General features: G+C 49.2%; 1 protein-coding gene across 1 annotated transcript in view; it reads right to left on the bottom strand.

Annotated features, from left to right (window-relative positions):
* The window catches only part of LOC115116689 (protein capicua homolog), a 66,586-nt gene extending 45,369 nt beyond the window's left edge, over nucleotides 1-21,217 (bottom strand). The window contains 2 exon segments of the mRNA XM_065007750.1: nucleotides 2,470-6,503; nucleotides 20,972-21,217. Of these exon segments, the coding sequence (XP_064863822.1) occupies nucleotides 2,470-6,316 (3,847 nt within the window). The 5' untranslated portion in view covers nucleotides 6,317-6,503; nucleotides 20,972-21,217.

The raw sequence follows: 21,217 nt of genomic DNA, 5'->3' as shown, positions 1-21,217 counted from the left end.
TTATTTGGCTAAGGTGTATGTAAACTTCCGACTTCAACTGTATAATGTCACTTTTATCTGCAATATGTTAGGCTATTTGTTGTGTGTGTGTAGCAGTTTTACATTCAAAGCTCATCGTAACTATGCAGTAAGCACACACACCTCTCCCTAGTTTCTCTCTGACAACCACATGCACAAACAAGAACTCACACCCTCTTTCTCTCAAGAGAGAGAAAACACCCACATACACTTGTCTCGCAAAGACAGACAAATAGCTAGACCTACAACACATACAATCACACTGAATACAACAACAGGCCATCTAAATGTCATACCACTGCTCCAGCGCAGATGGAGAAATGTTGATTCATTGTTTATTGATCACATACAGAGACACACAGAGAGAAAGAGAACACACACCCACACAAACACAGAGAGACACACACACACAGAGAGAAAGAGAGCCCACACAGGAGCTTGAAGCACAGAGGATTCTTTACACACCCACATGCACTCTGGCACTGTAACGTTCACATGCAAACACACACAACTCTAAAATGGACGAGCCCAATGCAACTCACTCAAAAATAACTCCCAGACCTTATTTTACCCCTTCATACTATACAACATGACACAGAGACACACACACTCTCTAACACACACACAATGAGTCATTGATATTTGGCGTGAGTAGATAATAGCCTTTGGTGAAAGGCAGCTAACCAAACCATCCCTCCGTCTCTTTAGAGACACACACACGCACACGCACACACATACACACACAGGCCCACCTCTGGTTCTCCTGTGGGATTACCTCCTGTCAATACTGTCCTATTGTTTATTAGATAAACTGACACACACACCAGAACACACACACACACACACACCAGAATGGTAGAACTGACTGTACTGGTGCAGTGGTAGCCTACATACCGTATCCTAACTGGGACTGTACCCCTTCTTACAGTCAGACGGCACTGCAGAGATGGGCCTGAGAGGATTCATGTCAGTAGCATTCTCTCAAAGACAAAACCACAAATGTCATTCATCCTCCCATCCTCTCTTTCAGAGGCTTCCCCACTCTCTATCTAAACCCAGTCTCAAACAATGATGACACACACACACCCAGCGAGAGATGGGGGAAACGGTCCGTATGTGGCCTACATTACATACAGTATATCCTGTATTTTATACCCATTTAATCTGAACTGATTTCCCTACTCTGACCCAACCTTAATCCCTACTGTTACCCTAAACCTAACCCCTACTGTTACCCTAAACCCTAACCTTAATCCCTACTGTTACCCTAAACCCTAACCCCTACAGTTACCCTAAACCCTAACCCCTACTGTTACCCTAAACCCTAACCCCTACTGTTACCCTAAACCCTATTGTTACCCTAACCTAAAGTATTTTAAAATGCCAACTTCAATGGGGTAGGGAGGTCCCAAGGAGCATGCAAAGCTGCTGAACAGACCAGACATCCCAGTACCCTCCCTTCACTAAATGTCACTTAACTCATTCTGTTTGACGAGTGAAATGACCTGCCCAGAAGTCAATCCCTGTTCCATAAATGTGAATTTGGTGGAAAATGAAACTAGGTAACCATTTTCATGCTGCTGCTACAACAAACAGTGCATTCACGTTTCAAAAGCTCTTCCATTTCATGATGCCAACCTAGGTCCTCGCCTGGAGTTAAACACAATAATCATAGCCTAGTAGTCACATTAAATAATCAGAACATTATAATCATAGCATCTCTCACCCCCCTTATCCCTCTCCCTGTTTCTCTGCCCAAAACTCATCCCTCTCAGTTCCTCTACCCCATTTCATCCCTCCCCTGTTCCTCTACTCAAATCTCATCGCTCCCCGCGACTCTACCCAAATCTTATCCCTCCCGTGCCTCTACCCAAATCTTATCCCCCCCCCTGATCCGCTACCCCATCTCATCCCTCCCCCTGTTCCTCTACCCCATCTCATCGCTCCCCTGTTCCTCTACCCCATCTCATCCCTCCCCCTGTACCTCTACCCCATCTCATCCCTCCCCCTGTTCCTCTACCCCATCTCATCCCTCCCCTTGTTCCTCTACCCCATCTCATCCCTCCCCTGTTCCTCTACCCCATCTCATCCCTCCCCTGTTCCTCTACACCCATCTCATCCCTCCCCTGTTCCTCGACCCCATCTCATCCCTCCCCCTGTTCCTCTACCCCATCTCATCCCTCCCCTGTTCCTCTACACCCATCTCATCCCTCCCCTGTTCCTCTACCCCATCTCATCCCTCCCCTGTTCCTCTACCCCATCTCATCCCTCCCCCTGTTCCTCTACCCCATCTCATCCCTCCCCTGTTCCTCTACACCCATCTCATCCCTCCCCTGTTCCTCGACCCCATCTCATCCCTCCCCCTGTTCCTCTACCCCATCTCATCCCTCCCCCTGTACCTCTACCCCATCTCATCCCTTCATGTCCAGGCTGTCTCCCAGTCTGTCTCACCTGTCCCGGGGCGTCCCATGATGATGTCTTTGCATGGTGTGGGGTGCAGGTTCTCTGCAGGCAGTATGAGGGGCAGCAGGGCTGTAGGAGAGGGGTGACAGGCCACTGGCTGCTGAACCTCCCCTCCAAACGAGCCTGTCCTCTCCGTCCTACCCCGCCCTTCCCCTGGGCTGGCTGGGTTGGTGAGGGGGGGTCCCGAAGAGGGGGGCGTGGTGGAGATGGAGATGCAAGCCAAAGCGGGGTAACCGGGGGAGACGGAGGTCAGGGAGGATGACACCAGCACTAGGGTGGGGGTGGGGCTCTGGAGGAGGACGGTGCCATTGGTTGCCGTGGCAGCAGCAGCGTTGATGGGTACAGGGACTTGGAGAGTGGAGACAGGCTGGGGAGTAACGCTGTTAAGACTCTTAGGATCACCCCCCCCCCCACGGCCTAACGGACGCTCTGGGAACTTGGCCAGAGGAACCTCCGGGTTCCGCACGATCACTGGAGAGTCCCGCAAGGCCTGCTGGGATGTGGGGTGGAAACGGCAGGGGCCTGAGTCTGGAGGGGAGGGGGGAGTTGGGGACACCAGGAGGGGAGGAGGGGAGATGGCGGAGGAGGAGGGGGGCCGGCTGGTTGGTGTGCTCACCCCTCGGGGACAGGAGAAGGTGGGTGTGTAAGCGTGGGTGTGTGCTGGGGTCTGGGGGGAGAGGACGGGGAATGAGGCAGGGTTCAGGTCCCCCTGCTCCAGCTCAGGTTTGGGGGGGTAGTCGTGGTGGGGGTGGGAGGAGGGAGGAGGGGGAACGTCTGTTTTGCGTTTGCTAGGGCTCATGGGGACAGTGAAGGTCAGGTTAGTGTGGAAGGACGGCTGGATCCCTGAGGTATGCCTCTCCCTCTCTGCCCCTCCAGGGGTGCCCAGCTTTCCCCCTGTGGCACTGGGGTGTCTGTGTCTGCGAGGAGGGGGGAGAACGGAGGAGGCGGTGATGGGGGAGAAGTTGGCGGGACGGAATCCGAAGAGGGGGGAGGGTGAGGGAGAAGGGGCAGGGGAGAAAGGGGACTGGTTGGAGATTGGGGAGAAGGAGGGGGTCCCAGAGTGAGAGCTGCCCAGAGACACCAGCATGGTTGCTGCCTCACACTCGTCAAAGTCAAACCTGGAGAAGTCATGGGGTAGGAGGGAGGGCAGCACCAGCCGAGGGCGGGAGTCTCCTCTACTGCTGGCCTCGCTGCTGTCTCTGGACGTCTCATCCCAGTCAAACCCACGCAGGTCTGAGGGGGTGACCGTCCCCGAACTGCTCCCCCCTCCTCCTCTCCCCCTGTCCCTCTCTCCCCCTCCGCCCGCTCCCTCCATCTCTTTAGTTCTCATGGAGAGGTGGCGTGAGCAGTAGCCTCGTCTCTGGGACTCCTTCATACAGCCCTCTCTGGAACAGAGGCGTCTCCACTGCTTGCCGTTGAACTTCTTGCGGATACCGTTAGGGGTGCACACCACGTCCCCCTTCTTGTACTTCTGCAGGGCGGCCGACAGGGGGGTGCGGGAGCGCGAGGAGGAGGCTGAGGAGGAGGTAGACCCCCCTCCAGGGGTAGGGGTGGGGATCTGGGAGGGGGTCTTGTCCAGGGGGACCAGGGCGCTCTTGGAAGGGGGTAGGTGTGGTGGGGGGGTCATGCCCAGGGCCTCGGGGCCAGGCGAGGTGAGGGAGGACAGGTGAGAGCCCAGTGGCGTGCCCAGGCCCTGGACCAGGTGTTGGGAGGAGGGGTAGCTGTGCCCCCCAAGGAGGGGCTTGGAGAGGATGTGGCAATGCTGGGTACCCATAGTGAACCTAGACATCTCCATGTCATCCTCTGGTGTTTGGGGCTGTTTCTGTCTCTCTTGTTCCCTCTCTTGTTCTATCTCTCTGTCAGGGTAACCCTCTCCAGTGATGGTGACAACGCTGTTCGTTACCAATGAGGAGGGGTGGAGCGGGACGTTTCCATAGTGATGCCCCCCTACCACCCCATCTGGAGAGAAGCTATGCACCAACCTCATCCCCCCTCCCATCGGCCCACCCAGCGCCATCCCAATACTCAGCTGGCACACCTCCCTCTCCACCTCCATCTCCTCCCTCCTCTCCCTCTCCTCCCTCTCCCTCTCCCTCTCGCTCCCCCCTGGGTGAGGCAGTTCCCAGGGGGGAGTCAGCAGCCTCAGGCTCTGTCTGGACACCCATACAGCCTGGGCCTGCGCCCTCCTCCTCTTCTCCTCCATCCCTCCCTCCTCCTCCCTCCCTCCATTCTCCAGCACCTCTAGATCCTCACACAGTAGCACCCTGTAGGGGAACGACACGGCAGGGTGGGGGTCTACCTGGGACAGCACCCCTTCTCTGTATAGCTGAGGTGTCCCCTGTTCACCCCCATCTCGCCCTCCCCCTCCGAAAGGCACACATACGCGTGTCCCGATGGCTACGGACGCCGTGCCGGGTGGAGGGGCGTCCAGGATGAACTCCACGCTCGTCTCCTCCCCCTCCGGGTGTGCGGTCCCCCCCTGAAAGGGGTAACAGAGTATCCCCTCCTCCCCCTGCAGCTGGATATCAGCGCTGCCCCCACTCACCCGCCGCACCACCCCAGCCCTGAACATAGGAGACAGGGGTCCATCACTCTCTCTCTCCCTCCCACCTTGCTCTCCGTTAAGTCTGTCTCTCCATCGACAGCGGGCTAGAACTCTCTGGTTCTTCAGGCCTTTGGCCAGAGCATCCGCCCCGGACAGACTGCCCTGGTAGGGGGCTCTAGCAGGGCTGGTACTGGGCTGGGAGTTCACCTCCAGATCGTGCTCGCTGGCTGTATCTGTGGATACGGAGCGTACTGAGTTAGGGGCCCCCTCTGCCTCGGTCTCCCCACCCTGGGGGTCTCTCTCTTTGTCCTGGGGGGCCACACTGCCATTGTTGGGCCCTATGGAGGCCCCTGTCATCCCCTGTTCCCCCGGGCCATGGCTGTGGCTGCTAGCGGCTACCCTCCTCTCCTCATTGGACACACTGGGGGCTAACGAGTGGCTGACTGAGCTGTTACTATGGCTGTTACTAATGCTGTTACTAACGCTGTTACTTACGCTGTTATTTACGCTGTTACTAATGCTGTTACTAATGCTGTTACTAACGCTGTTACTAATGCTGTTACTAATGCTGTTACTAATGCTGTTACTTACGCTGTTACTAATGCTGTTACTAATGCTGTTAGTACCACTGTTAATACCATTAATAGTAGTGTTGGTCCTACGACTGTTACTAATGGTATTACTACTGTTATTACTGTTAGTACTACTGCTGTTGATGATATTAATACTACTGCTAGTACTACTGTAGTTACTGTGGCTGTTGTGCATGGGGGCAGGGGTGAAGGGGAGGCTGGGAGCGTTGCTACCAGCATAGTGTTCAGCAATGTACTTCTTCTTGGGGACTCTGGCCTTGAAGGTGGCTGTTTTCCTACTGGACATGGAGGTAGGGCTGGGACTGGTAGTGGGGGTGGGGATGGTGAGGCTGTTGTTATGGGAGGAGGTGGGGGTGCTGTTAGGCCCCCCTGGTTTCCCCCCAACCCCCCCTCTGCTGTCTTCGGTTTTCTCTTTAACTTCAGGTTGCCTTGGCGGCACCTGCTCTCTAGGCCCCTCCTTCTTTGGCGTCTCGCTGCCTCTGATTGGCTCCTGCTGAGAGCTTTCAGAGGAGGTTGTGGATTGTTTCCGTGGCAAGTGGGCGGGGGGTGTGGTTTGAGGCTGTCCGCCTTGGTTCTCCTTCCTGAGTTTGTTCCTGTTGTCCCTCTCTGGGGGGGTCTCTGTCGCCCCTCTCTTCTTCCCCCCTTTGGCCCGCGTGGAGGGGGGAGAGCATCCCCTCTGTCTCTTTAGTGGCTTCATCTCTTCAGCTCGTCTTTTCCTTTCTGCCTTTATACTCTGTGGGGTGAGTGCTGACGGTTGCACTCCTTTCTTTGGCTCGTCTTATTTTTACCCTGTTTCTTCTTCTTCTTTCTTTTCCGTTCGCCCCCTGGTCTTCTGCTCTCCTTTTCACTGCCCTTTTTCCTTCCTTGTTCTTCTGAAAATCAGACTAAAGAGAGAGAGAGAGACAGAGACAGAAGGCAGGTGGTCATTTATTATCGTCATCACCAAAAATGGCTGAGATTACAAAATGATGTCATACCTGGAAGTGTACTGCACTGAATGACTTCCCACCGACCGGCTCATAACACCACCATTCACCTCCATGTAATCCACTAAAGTGTGTGTACGGTATGTGTATGTGCATGCGTGTCCTGGATATACATTCATGTTGACTGAATTTGAGGAAGTAAAGAGTGTTGATGATTCCCACTCCAGCTAATGACGATGTTTCAAAGGCCACAGTTCCTAACATTTGTGGATGAGCCTCCACTAGCTAAACAGAGCTTTTACAGATGTAACATCATTAAGGTTAAACAAGAAACTGAATACGTATTATGTAATACATTAGCTTGGTCACTATGACTCAATACATATGGTTTTACATCTGAGCACTTCTCTTGTATTACAAACTAACACACTCACTCACTCACTCACACACGCACGCACACAATCCAGGTTGTGCAGTTCAATGCGACATGTGTGTGCATGTGTGTGCCTGGGCTCACATTTACACATCAGGTAAAAACACACACACCAATACATGGGGCATAAACAGGTACAGAGAGAGAGAGAGAGAGAGAGAGAGAGAGAGAGAGAGAGAGAGAGAAAAGAGTAAGCCGGCTGTACAATAGGTCTGCCTTTCCCATATAGAGTCATAGGGATTTTCCACACTCATTCTAGCACATCCGGCCCTACTCTCTCTTTCCCTTTTTCTTTCACTCTCTCTCTTTTGTGTCTCCTTGTCTCTTTTTCATACTGGCAAACACAGACACACATTTTGAATAATCTGGCATGGTTTAATGTGCTCATATTGGGAAAATGTTAACCCTGGCACACAGTCAGGCACACTATTCAGTGATGCGCAAAACAAAACAGTCACACACACACACACACACACACACAGAGGCAAACACACACACAGAGGCAAACACACACACGGATGTAAACACGCCCACATTTCTCGGAGACGAAGTGAGGATTAGGCTAAAGGGAGAATTCTTCAACAGTCATTTTAAGACACACCGTGTTTTAACTGTTTGTTGCCAAAAAACGAATTACACATGTACACAACCCACATACACAACCCACGTACACAACCCACGTTCACAACCCACGCACACAACCCACGTACATAACCCACGCACACAACCCACGTACACAACCCTTGTACACAACCCACGTACACAACCCACGTACACAACCCACGTACACAACCCACGTACACAACCCATGTACACAACCCATGTACACAACCTACGTGCACAACCCACGTGCACAACCCACGTACACAACCCACGTACACAACCCATGCTTCCTGTTGTACACCCTAACCTCTTTAGTATTTAGTTTAATATTACTTCATATGAGGCTGTTACAAACTCCCTCAGCCGGTCTCACACTCTCAGGCCCCTGGCCGTCCCATTACGGGTTTTGGCCCTTTCTCTCCCTTCGGCTAAAATAACCGGATAGCCTGATTCATTTATTAGAATGACACCTGGCCAGAAAGTAGAGCAATTATGGTTACGTTGTGCGGTAAACCTCCTGGCCCCTAGTTGTGGTGAGTGTAGGGACGTGGTGAGTGTAGGGACGTGGTGAGTGTAGGGACGTGGTGAGAAAAACCTCCTGTCCCTAGTTGTGGTGATTGTAGGGACGTGGTGAGTATAGGGAGGTGGTGAGTGTAGGGATGTGGTGAGTGGAGGGACGTGGTGAGTGTAGGGAGGTGGTGAGTGTAGGGAGGTGGTGAGTGTAGGGAGGTGGTGAGTGGAGGGACGTGGTGAGTGTAGGGACGTGGTGAGTGTAGGGAGGTGGTGAGTGTAGGGAGATGGTGAGTGTAGGGACGTGGTGAGTGTAGGGACGTGGTGAGTGTAGGGACGTGGTGAGTGTAGGGACGCGGTGAGTGTAGGGACGCGGTGAGTGTAGGGACGCGGTGAGTGTAGGGACGCGGTGAGTGTAGGGACGCGGTGAGTGTAGGGACGCGGTGAGTGTAGGGACGTGGTGAGTGTAGGGACGTGGTGAGTGTAGGGACGTGGTGAGTGTAGGGACGTGGTGAGTATAGGGAGGTGGTGAGTGTAGGGACGCGGTGAGTGTAGGGACGTGGTGAGTGTAGGGACGTGGTGAGTGTAGGGACGTGGTGAGTGTAGGGACGCGGTGAGTGTAGGGAGGTGGTGAGATACGTGTTGGAGGAGTCAGGGGAGGGAGCTAGTAAGGGATCTGATCTCAAGCCTCAAAAATGTGTTTGGTTATGGTCATGGTCTTTAAAAATGCTCTTGGCTTCGGCTGATAAGAAAGCGGCAGGACTCTAAACGGAACTTTTTTTACAAGGAGCACCTGTGCGCTTAAGTTGAAAAATGTTGGAGCGCACAAAGGAATGTAGAAAAAATGTTTGACGTAACAAGACGTTTTCTTTGTAGTAATGGTGCAAGCATGATGGTCATGAATCTGTGCTCAGTGTATTCTCCACTCAGGGGCTGCTGTACAGTGAAATAATCTTTGCAACAATCATCATCTGGGTGATTTCTTTTCTAGGCACACTGGTGGATCTACATTTTAATTCCAGGTTGCGCAGCAAAATATTTAGGCGCATTTGCGAGTAAAATGGTTGTACTGTAAAGCCCTTAGCGTGTGTGTGTGTGTGTGTACTGTGCCGTACTGTAAAGCCCTTAGCGTGTGTGTGTGTGTGCTGTGCCGTACTGTAAAGCCCTTAGCGTGTGTGTGTGTGCTGTGCCGTACTGTAAAGCCCTTAGCGCGTGTGTGTGTGTACTGTGCTGTACTGTAAAGCCCTTAGCGTGTGTGTGTGTGTGTGTGTACTGTGCTGTAAAGCCCTTAGCGTGTGTGTGTGTGTGTACTGTGCCATACTGTAAAGCCCTTAGCATGTGTGTGTACTGTGCTGTACTGTAAAGCCCTTAGCGTGTGTGTGTACTGTGCCGTACTGTAAAGCCCTTAGCGTGTGTGTGTGTACTGTGCCGTACTGTAAAGCCCTTAGCGCGTGTGTGTGTGTGTACTGTGCCGTACTGTAAAGCCCTTAGCGTGTGTGTGTGTGTACTGTGCCGTACTGTAAAGCCCTTAGCGTGTAATGTGTGTGTACTGTGCCGTACTGTAAAGCCCTTAGCGTGTGTGTACTGTGCTGTACTGTAAAGCCCTTAGCGTGTCCGTACTGTGCTGTACTGTAAAGCCCTTAGCGTGTGTGTGTGTGTACTGGGCCGTACTGTAAAGCCCTTAGCGTGTGTGTGTGTGTACTGTGCTGTACTGTAAAGCCCTTAGCGTGTGTGTGTACTGTGCTGTACTGTAAAGCCCTTAGCGTGTGTGTGTGTGTACTGTGCCGTACTGTAAAGCCCTTAGCGTGTGTGTGTACTGTGCTGTACTGTAAAGCCCTTAGCGTGTAATGTGTGTGTACTGTGCCGTACTGTAAAGCCCTTAGCGTGTGTGTACTGTGCTGTACTGTAAAGCCCTTAGCGTGTCCGTACTGTGCTGTACTGTAAAGCCCTTAGCGTGTGTGTGTGTGTACTGGGCCGTACTGTAAAGCCCTTAGCGTGTGTGTGTGTGTACTGTGCTGTACTGTAAAGCCCTTAGCGTGTGTGTGTACTGTGCTGTACTGTAAAGCCCTTAGCGTGTGTGTGTGTGTACTGTGCCGTACTGTAAAGCCCTTAGCGTGTGTGTGTACTGTGCTGTACTGTAAAGCCCTTAGCGTGTGTGTACTGTGCCGTACTGTAAAGCCCTTAGCGCGTGTGTGTGTGTGTACTGTGCCGTACTGTAAAGCCCTTAGCGTGTGTGTGTGTGTGTACTGGGCCGTACTGTAAAGCCCTTAGCATGTGTGTGTGTGTACTGTGCCGTACTGTAAAGCCCTTAGCGTGTGCGTGTGTGTACTGTGCTGTACTGTAAAGCCCTTAGTGTGTGCGTGTATGTACTGTGCTGTACTGTAAAGCCCTTAGCGTGTGTGTGTACTGTGCTGTACTGTAAAGCCCTTAGCGTGTGTGTGTACTGTGCCGTACTGTAAAGCCCTTAGCGTGTGTGTGTGTGTACTGTGCTGTACTGTAAAGCCCTTAGCGTGTGTGTGTGTGTGTGTGTGTACTGTGCTGTAAAGCCCTTAGCGTGTGTGTGTGTGTGTACTGTGCCATACTGTAAAGCCCTTAGCGTGTGTGTGTGTGTGTGTACTGTGCCGTACTGTAAAGCCCTTAGCGTGTGTGTGTACTGTGCCGTACTGTAAAGCCCTAAGCGTGTAATGTGTGTGTACTGTGCCGTACTGTAAAGCCCTTAGCGTGTGTGTACTGTGCTGTACTGTAAAGCCCTTAGCGTGTGCGTACTGTGCTGTACTGTAAAGCCCTTAGCGTGTGTGTGTGTGTACTGTGCTGTACTGTAAAGCCCTTAGCGTGTGTGTGTGTGTACTGTGCTGTACTGTAAAGCCCTTAGCGTGTGTGTGTGTGTGTGTACTGTGCCGTACTGTAAAGCCCTTAGCGTGTGTGTGTGTGTGCTGTGCCGTACTGTAAAGCCCTTAGCGTGTGTGTGTGTGTGCTGTGCCGTACTGTAAAGCCCTTAGCGTGTGTGTGTACTGTGCCGTACTGTAAAGCCCTTAGCGCGCGTGTGTGTGTACTGTGCTGTACTGTAAAGCCCTTAGCGTGTGTGTGTGTGTGTGTACTGTGCTGTAAAGCCCTTAGCGTGTGTGTGTGTGTGTACTGTGCCATACTGTAAAGCCCTTAGCATGTGTGTGTACTGTGCTGTACTGTAAAGCCCTTAGCGTGTGTGTGTACTGTGCCGTACTGTAAAGCCCTTAGCGTGTGTGTGTGTACTGTGCCGTACTGTAAAGCCCTTAGCGCGTGTGTGTGTGTGTACTGTGCCGTACTGTAAAGCCCTTAGCGTGTGTGTGTGTGTGTACTGTGCCGTACTGTAAAGCCCTTAGCGTGTAATGTGTGTGTACTGTGCCGTACTGTAAAGCCCTTAGCGTGTGTGTACTGTGCTGTACTGTAAAGCCCTTAGCGTGTCCGTACTGTGCTGTACTGTAAAGCCCTTAGCGTGTGTGTGTGTGTACTGGGCCGTACTGTAAAGCCCTTAGCGTGTGTGTGTGTGTACTGTGCTGTACTGTAAAGCCCTTAGCGTGTGTGTGTGTGTACTGTGCTGTACTGTAAAGCCCTTAGCGTGTGTGTGTGTGTACTGTGCCGTACTGTAAAGCCCTTAGCGCGTGTGTGTACTGTGCTGTACTGTAAAGCCCTTAGCGTGTGTGTACTGTGCCGTACTGTAAAGCCCTTAGCGCGTGTGTGTGTGTGTACTGTGCCGTACTGTAAAGCCCTTAGCGTGTGTGTGTGTGTACTGTGCTGTACTGTAAAGCCCTTAGCGTGTGTGTGTGTGTGTGTACTGTGCCGTACTGTAAAGCCCTTAGCGTGTGTGTGTGTGTGCTGTGCCGTACTGTAAAGCCCTTAGCGTGTGTGTGTGTGTGCTGTGCCGTACTGTAAAGCCCTTAGCGTGTGTGTGTACTGTGCCGTACTGTAAAGCCCTTAGCGCGCGTGTGTGTGTACTGTGCTGTACTGTAAAGCCCTTAGCGTGTGTGTGTGTGTGTGTACTGTGCTGTAAAGCCCTTAGCGTGTGTGTGTGTGTGTACTGTGCCATACTGTAAAGCCCTTAGCATGTGTGTGTACTGTGCTGTACTGTAAAGCCCTTAGCGTGTGTGTGTAGTGTGCCGTACTGTAAAGCCCTTAGCGTGTGTGTGTGTACTGTGCCGTACTGTAAAGCCCTTAGCGCGTGTGTGTGTGTGTACTGTGCCGTACTGTAAAGCCCTTAGCGTGTGTGTGTGTGTGTACTGTGCCGTACTGTAAAGCCCTTAGCGTGTAATGTGTGTGTACTGTGCCGTACTGTAAAGCCCTTAGCGTGTGTGTACTGTGCTGTACTGTAAAGCCCTTAGCGTGTCCGTACTGTGCTGTACTGTAAAGCCCTTAGCGTGTGTGTGTGTGTACTGGGCCGTACTGTAAAGCCCTTAGCGTGTGTGTGTGTGTACTGTGCTGTACTGTAAAGCCCTTAGCGTGTGTGTGTGTGTACTGTGCTGTACTGTAAAGCCCTTAGCGTGTGTGTGTGTGTACTGTGCCGTACTGTAAAGCCCTTAGCGCGTGTGTGTACTGTGCTGTACTGTAAAGCCCTTAGCGTGTGTGTACTGTGCCGTACTGTAAAGCCCTTAGCGCGTGTGTGTGTGTGTACTGTGCCGTACTGTAAAGCCCTTAGCGTGTGTGTACTGTGCTGTACTGTAAAGCCCTTAGCGTGTGCGTGTGTGTACTGTGCTGTACTGTAAAGCCCTTAGTGTGTGCGTGTATGTACTGTGCTGTACTGTAAAGCCCTTAGCGTGTGTGTGTGTACTGTGCTGTACTGTAAAGCCCTTAGCGTGTGTGTGTACTGTGCCGTACTGTAAAGCCCTTAGCGTGTGTGTGTACTGTGCTGTACTGTAAAGCCCTTAGCGTGTGTGTGTGTGTGTGTACTGTGCCGTACTGTAAAGCCCTTAGCGTGTGTGTGTACTGTGCCGTACTGTAAAGCCCTTAGCGTGTAATGTGTGTGTACTGTGCCGTACTGTAAAGCCCTTAGCGTGTGTGTACTGTGCTGTACTGTAAAGCCCTTAGCGTGTGCGTACTGTGCTGTACTGTAAAGCCCTTAGCGTGTGTGTGTGTGTACTGTGCTGTACTGTAAAGCCCTTAGCGTGTGTGTGTGTGTGTGTACTGTGCCGTACTGTAAAGCCCTTAGCGTGTGTGTGTACTGTGCTGTACTGTAAAGCCCTTAGCGTGTGTGTGTACTGTGCCGTACTGTAAAGCCCTTAGCGTGTGTGTGTGTGTACTGTGCTGTACTGTAAAGCCCTTAGCGTGTGTGTGTGTGTGTGTACTGTGCCGTACTGTAAAGCCCTTAGCGTGTGTGTGTGTGTGCTGTGCCGTACTGTAAAGCCCTTAGCGTGTGTGTGTGTGTGCTGTGCCGTACTGTAAAGCCCTTAGCGTGTGTGTGTACTGTGCCGTACTGTAAAGCCCTTAGCGCGTGTGTGTGTGTACTGTGCTGTACTGTAAAGCCCTTAGCGTGTGTGTGTGTGTGTGTACTGTGCTGTAAAGCCCTTAGCGTGTGTGTGTGTGTACTGTGCCATACTGTAAAGCCCTTAGCATGTGTGTGTACTGTGCTGTACTGTAAAGCCCTTAGCGTGTGTGTGTACTGTGCCGTACTGTAAAGCCCTTAGCGTGTGTGTGTGTACTGTGCCGTACTGTAAAGCCCTTAGCGCGTGTGTGTGTGTGTACTGTGCCGTACTGTAAAGCCCTTAGCGTGTGTGTGTGTGTACTGTGCCGTACTGTAAAGCCCTTAGCGTGTAATGTGTGTGTACTGTGCCGTACTGTAAAGCCCTTAGCGTGTGTGTACTGTGCTGTACTGTAAAGCCCTTAGCGTGTCCGTACTGTGCTGTACTGTAAAGCCCTTAGTGTGTGTGTGTGTGTACTGGGCCGTACTGTAAAGCCCTTAGCGTGTGTGTGTGTGTACTGTGCTGTACTGTAAAGCCCTTAGCGTGTGTGTGTGTGTACTGTGCTGTACTGTAAAGCCCTTAGCGTGTGTGTGTGTGTACTGTGCCGTACTGTAAAGCCCTTAGCGTGTGTGTGTACTGTGCTGTACTGTAAAGCCCTTAGCGTGTGTGTACTGTGCCGTACTGTAAAGCCCTTAGCGCGTGTGTGTGTGTGTGTACTGTGCCGTACTGTAAAGCCCTTAGCGTGTGTGTGTGTGTGTACTGGGCCGTACTGTAAAGCCCTTAGCGTGTGTGTGTGTGTACTGTGCCGTACTGTAAAGCCCTTAGCGTGTGTGTACTGTGCTGTACTGTAAAGCCCTTAGCGTGTGCGTGTGTGTACTGTGCTGTACTGTAAAGCCCTTAGTGTGTGCGTGTATGTACTGTGCTGTACTGTAAAGCCCTTAGCGTGTGTGTGTGTACTGTGCTGTACTGTAAAGCCCTTAGCGTGTGTGTGTACTGTGCCGTACTGTAAAGCCCTTAGCGTGTGTGTGTGTGTACTGTGCTGTACTGTAAAGCCCTTAGCGTGTGTGTGTGTGTGTGTGTGTACTGTGCTGTAAAGCCCTTAGCGTGTGTGTGTGTACTGTGCCATACTGTAAAGCCCTTAGCGTGTGTGTGTGTGTACTGTGCCGTACTGTAAAGCCCTTAGCGTGTGTGTGTACTGTGCCGTACTGTAAAGCCCTTAGCGTGTAATGTGTGTGTACTGTGCCGTACTGTAAAGCCCTTAGCGTGTGTGTACTGTGCTGTACTGTAAAGCCCTTAGCGTGTGCGTACTGTGCTGTACTGTAAAGCCCTTAGCGTGTGTGTGTGTGTACTGTGCTGTACTGTAAAGCCCTTAGCGTGTGTGTGTGTGTGTACTGTGCTGTACTGTAAAGCCCTTAGCGTGTGTGTGTGTGTGTACTGTGCCGTACTGTAAAGCCCTTAGCGTGTGTGTGTACTGTGCTGTACTGTAAAGCCCTTAGCGTGTGTGTGTACTGTGCCGTACTGTAAAGCCCTTAGCGTGTGTGTGTGTGTACTGTGCCGTACTGTAAAGCCCTTAGCGTGTGTGTGTACTGTGCCGTACTGTAAAGCCCTTAGCGTGTGTGTGTGTGTACTGTACCGTACTGTAAAGCCCTTAGCGTGTGTGTGTACTGTGCCGTACTGTAAAGCCCTTAGCGTGTGTGTGTGTGTACTGTGCCATACTGTAGGCTACATTTCATTTGTATTTTATTACGTTGTATTACTCCACACACTAGGAATTCAAGGTTAGTGACCATTCATCTATTCCTGGAAGCAGTGTTTCCCCTAGGATTTTTTTTCCAGCAGCGGTGGCAAAGATAGCGTAGGGGGGGCTTGGAAGTAGGCGTGGCCAATTGCACTTCTTCGACCAAAGATTTGAAAGGCCCTCCTATTGGCCACAAAGACAAAATGTTGGTTTTCTAAAGGTAATTTCCTGTAATTCTACGTATTTTGCCATGGGGCTGAGAGAACATTTACAGACAGTTTTAAAGCTAATTTCCTGCAATAAATGTGATTTTGCCATAGAATTAGAACATGGCATAAGCTATCTGAGTGACTCAAACATTATAACAAAATCAATGGTAGCCCCATGCCTTGGTGACTGTTATTTCTCAAAGATGATCTTAGCTATCTGAGTGACTCAAACATTATAACAAAATCAATGGTAGCCCCATGCCTTGGTGACTGTTATTTCTCAAAGATGATCTTAGCTATCTGAGTGACTCAAACATTATAACAAAATCAATGGTAGCCCCATGCCTTGGTGACTGTTATTCCTCAAAGATGATCTTAGCTATCTGAGTGACTCAAACATTATAACAAAATCAATGGTAGCCCCATGCCTTGGTGACTGTTATTCCTCAAAGATGATCTTAGCTATCTGAGTGACTCAAACATTATAACAAAATCAATGGTAGCCCCATGCCTTGGTGACTGTTATTCCTCAAAGATGATTTTAGCTATCTGAGTGACTCAAACATTATAACAAAATCAATGGTAGCCCCATGCCTTGGTGACTGTTATTCCTCAAAGATGATCTTAGCTATCTGAGTGACTCAAACATTATAACAAAATCAATGGTAGCCCCATGCCTTGGTGACTGTTATTCCTCAAAGATGATCTTAGCTATCTGAGTGACTCAAACATTATAACAAAATCAATGGTAGCCCCATGCCTTGGTGACTGTTATTCCTCAAAGATGATCTTAGCTATCTGAGTGACTCAAACATTATAACAAAATCAATGGTAGCCCCATGCCTTGGTGACTGTTATTCCTCAAAGATGATCTTAGCTATCTGAGTGACTCAAACATTATAACAAAATCAATGGTAGCCCCATGCCTTGGTGACTGTTATTCCTCAAAGATGATCTTAGCTATCTGAGTGACTCAAACATTATAACAAAATCAATGGTAGCCCCATGCCTTGGTGACTGTTATTCCTCAAAGATGATCTTAGCTATCTGAGTGACTCAAACATTATAACAAAATCAATGGTAGCCCCATGCCTTGGTGACTGTTATTCCTCAAAGATGATCTTAGCTATCTGAGTGACTCAAACATTATAACAAAATCAATGGTAGCCCCATGCCTTGGTGACTGTTATTCCTCAAAGATGATCTTAGCTATCTGAGTGACTCAAACATTATAACAAAATCAATGGTAGCCCCATGCCTTGGTGACTGTTATTCCTCAAAGATGATCTTATTTATAAGACATAGCTCCTTTATCTTTTCTACATACTTTATATCTGTTTTGTTTGTCATTTAAGTTTACACTGATGTTTTACCATCCAGATCTTTTTATAAAAATCCCCCCAAATATTTTAGATTCTTCAAAGTAGCCACCCTTTGTCTTGATGACAGCTTTGTATACTCTTGGCATTCTTTCAAACATAACCACTTTTTTGGTTACTACATGATTCCATATGTGTTATTTCATAGTTTTGATGTCTTCATTATTATTCTACAATGTAGAAAATAGTAAAAATAAATAAAAACCCTGGAATGAGTAGGTGTGTCCAAACTTCTGACTGGTATTGTATATATATGTATTACATGCTATTTCTTGGAGTGGGAGCAACAATTTAGCAGCGGCGGCTTGCCACTGCTAAATGAATATAGGTGAAACCCTGCCTGGAAGTAGTGTGTGGTACAAGATTTAGTGTGAAGTATCGGGCCAAGGTTAGTGTGTTGATCATGGGCATGGTTTTAGTTGAATACAGCCCAGAGAGATCAGCAACCATCCAAGGCTAAAATTAGTCTTTTTTTCATCAAACCTAAATGTTGATTTTCATTTAAGACCACAATTCCAAAGAATTGGTTGTTTTTTGTGTTATTGTGCCGTATGTCTGCATGCTAAGTGTTACTCCTCATATGCTGCTCCGTATGTCTGCGTTCTAAGTGTTACTCCTCATATGCTGCTCCGTATGTCTGCGTTCTAAGTGTTACTCCTCATATGCTGCTCCGTATGTCTGCGTTCTAAGTGTTACTCCTCAGAGCATGCAGACATACGGAGCAGCATATAAGTGTTACTCCTCATATGCTGCTCCGTATGTCTGCATGCTAAGTGTTACTCCTCATATGCTGCTCCGTATGTCTGCATGCTAAGTGTTACTCCTCATATGCTGCTCCGTATGTCTGCATGCTAAGTGTTACTCCTCATATGCTGCTCCGTATGTCTGCATGCTAAGTGTTACTCCTCATATGCTGCTCCGTATGTCTGCATGCTAAGTGTTACTCCTCATATGCTGCTCCGTATGTCTGCGTTCTAAGTGTTACTCCTCATATGCTGCTCCGTATGTGCTTATTGTCAGTCTTCTCATTTTAAGTGTTTTTAATAACCTGCTCTGGGATTACGGCAGAAAATTAGCCGGCTGGCTAAAACCGAGACTGTAGATTAGGGAAAGGGGATACCTAGTCAAATGCACAACTGAATGCATTCAACCAACGTTATCGGCGCCCGAGGTGCAGTTGTTGTTTGGGGTTAACTGCCTTGATAAAGGGCAGAACAGCAGATTTTTCCACCTTGCCAGCTCTGGGATTCGAAGCCTTTCAGTTACTTGCCCAACGCTCTTAACTGCTAGGCTACCTGCCACCCATTAATGTGCATTGTCCCTGAAAAAACAAGAGTAACAAAGTAAAAGTAGCTGTCTGTATGTGCCCGACATCTGTTTCCGAATACCATGTTTTAGATTCCAGAAAAATGACTGTGAGAAATGTTAAGCATATGCTGCATCTTCTTCTGGGAAAAGACAATGATCATTTACTGGCCTTGATAAAGATCTGTTGATTCTGGCTCAATCACAAAAAAGGCAATAACAGGAGATTAGCCTGTTAATTACAGTACAATACAAATGTTGTACAATGTACATTTTATCATGTGATTCAAGTACCATCCAATGTAGCCTACACTGTACCAACTAAAATACTAGGCCAATAACTAGATCCATCTAAATGTATAAATGATTCCATTCTGTATTGTGAGAGCCTCTGGCAGAACTGGCCTTAAAGGGGTTGATTGATAAACATTTAGCCCCACAGACAGTGAAGGCCTAGTACTCAGAAATCAGCCTAAACACGATCACCCTGGAATACGAGCAGCATTGACTACACACACACACACAGCGAGCAGTCCCACACAATAACACTGAACCAGGAATTTACAGAACAGACACACTGTTCAATTTTCCATTGGCCTAAGACCACACACACACACACACACACACACACACAGTGATGAGTAATTAATACAGACATCTAATCTCAACAGAGAGTGTAAAGACATGGGCACATGTACAGAATAAAAGCATGCTCCTAGTCCTACTACACTTTATTACTGTACTAGCCCACGGTTATAAACTACTGCCACAATGCAATTTTTGTGAACAACTTGTGAGTAATATAGTGCAGTGCCCCGGCACACTGTGGCAGAGGGTGTGTGTGTGCCCGACTGCCCGTGTGCAGGAGATGTGCCGCACAAGAGTGTGTGTACAAAACAGCATATGTTGAGTGTGGGACTTCACGTTGTCTCACACTGTGTGTGTGGGGTATGGTACACTGCAGTTCATCCCTCTCTGAAATGTATTTTATGGGCGTCTGAGAGGGCGCAGGGCTGCAGTGGAGGGAACGGGATGGAGAGGGGAGCACTAAGACACACTACACCACTAAGGATTAAAAGGTGTAGTACCAGGGTAGTGTACTGTATTCTCCCCCGTGGTTTACCGTGGTGACAGGGCCATCCTACCCTTCAACTGGGTCACCAGGGAACCAACACACATGAAACAGCAAAAAATAACACACATCACACACACGCACACACTTGAGTAGCTCTTGTGTACGTACTCACTGTACGACGAGGGGGTGGAGTGATCGCACAATGCGACATGAAGGAACACATTTTGACAGGGTATTTTTGGTGTAGTGAGAGGGAGAACTATGAACGAGTGTGTGAGAGTGTGTGTGAGTGAGAGTGAGTGTGAGTGAGTGTGTGAGTGAGAGTGAGTGTGTGAGAGTGTGAGTGAGTGTGTGAGGGCGCTACGGTGGAGAACATCAGTTTAGTTGTGACGTAGTTAAAATAAGGTCAGTTGCTTGCTGGCATAATTATGACTGTCACTGTCCATATTATTGATGAAACAGAAATATTGAAGGTTGAAAACCGTTAGGGACTCCAGTCAGTTATTGATCTACAGCTTTAGCATGGACCAGAGGTGTTCAGTGTTGACTGGGACCCAATGGCAGGACTGCCAATGCCAAATCAATGGCAAACTGCTCTGCTAAACTACAGAATACATTTCAATCTAGGAGAGATTTCCATATTCATGCACAAATTAAGGGATGAAAGCAATGATGATGATACAAAATCAAACGTTTTCTATTTGCATAATCTGCAACACATTGCAAATGCTGTCAATTCTGACAGCACCAAGGTACAAGTCTGTAACACCCCCATTGCAAATGTTGTTTAACTCTGTAAATACTCTACATGTCAAATGTAGAAAAGTCTATAAGGAAACTGCAGCTCAATGCAGTCATGATGCCTCTGGAGTGCTGTGATAGTAGTTTAGCTGGGCAGAAAAGTGGGAGCACGGCCTTAGAGGAGCCGTTACATCGTGCCAGACAGCAAACGAGCTGTTTCTCCCCGGCCTAGGTTCTGCGCTGATCCGAGCAAGAGTAGCCTAGCTAGTACTAGAGCCGCTGCACTCCATACTGCACAATGTCAAAGGAGTTAAGGCTGTCTTACCAGAAGCAAACAAACACAACAGCCTGTGTCGAATGCTTAGCCTAACGACATTTTCTACACAACGCAGCTTTGCACAGCTTTCTCTAACACTAAAATATATTGCAAATTGTGCAGTTACTTCAGGGACGGTTCATGGCGCAAAAGTTAAATTCAACAAATCGCTAGCTAATCTGGCTACTACTGCTCAGTAGTAGTAGTAGTAGTAGTAGTAGTAACAACAACGTCATTACAACTGTTTTAGGCTAAATAGGACATAGTGTTCCATTCGTTTACTATTTACAAACAGTCAGGACAGCAATAGTAAATCCTGGAGCTGATGCTGGGGTGTCATGTATTTGCTGCACTGGGGTGTGCAAGATGGGTCGATTACCTATTTACTGCTATGCACAAAGTCAAGTTTACCGCAACGTTGAGGTGGAGAATTGTAGTGCAAAGTTACTTGTAGCTTGCTTGCAGGTTATGCAGTTAATCCGTTGACAAAGTTTAGTGACTGTGCACCCTCACCCCCTCTCCTCTTTTCTCTCGTCCCTTCCTTGATACTTAGCGAGAAAGCTGTGTCACTCTTCTTTACACGCGATCAGTACGAAAAACAGGGCAACCAGACCGACCGTTAACCGTTGATAGTAACTGTTGTTAGCTAGTTGGAGAAGAACATACGAGTCGGTCAGTTGTAACTCACCCAAACAGAAAAATTCAGTTGGCAATAGAAACATGTACGATCCTATTTTGCAGATGAGGAAGCTTGCACGCTCGCGGGTAACATCCCTCGGCTGGCCGTTGCTACTGTGTGGTCCCGGGCTCGCACTTTAATTTCCCTCCGTAAAACATGTATTTTTCCCAGAGCAACTCAACCAGGGATTAATTTTTTTTTTTTAAAGATCTGGGTCCCTTTTCCACTACAGTCTCAAAATGGTGAATGAACCAC

The sequence above is a fragment of the Oncorhynchus nerka genome, linkage group LG3 (assembly GCF_034236695.1).
Source record: "Oncorhynchus nerka isolate Pitt River linkage group LG3, Oner_Uvic_2.0, whole genome shotgun sequence".
In the NCBI taxonomy this organism is placed as follows: domain Eukaryota; kingdom Metazoa; phylum Chordata; class Actinopteri; order Salmoniformes; family Salmonidae; genus Oncorhynchus; species Oncorhynchus nerka.
This window is presented reverse-complemented; position numbering and strand designations above follow the sequence as displayed.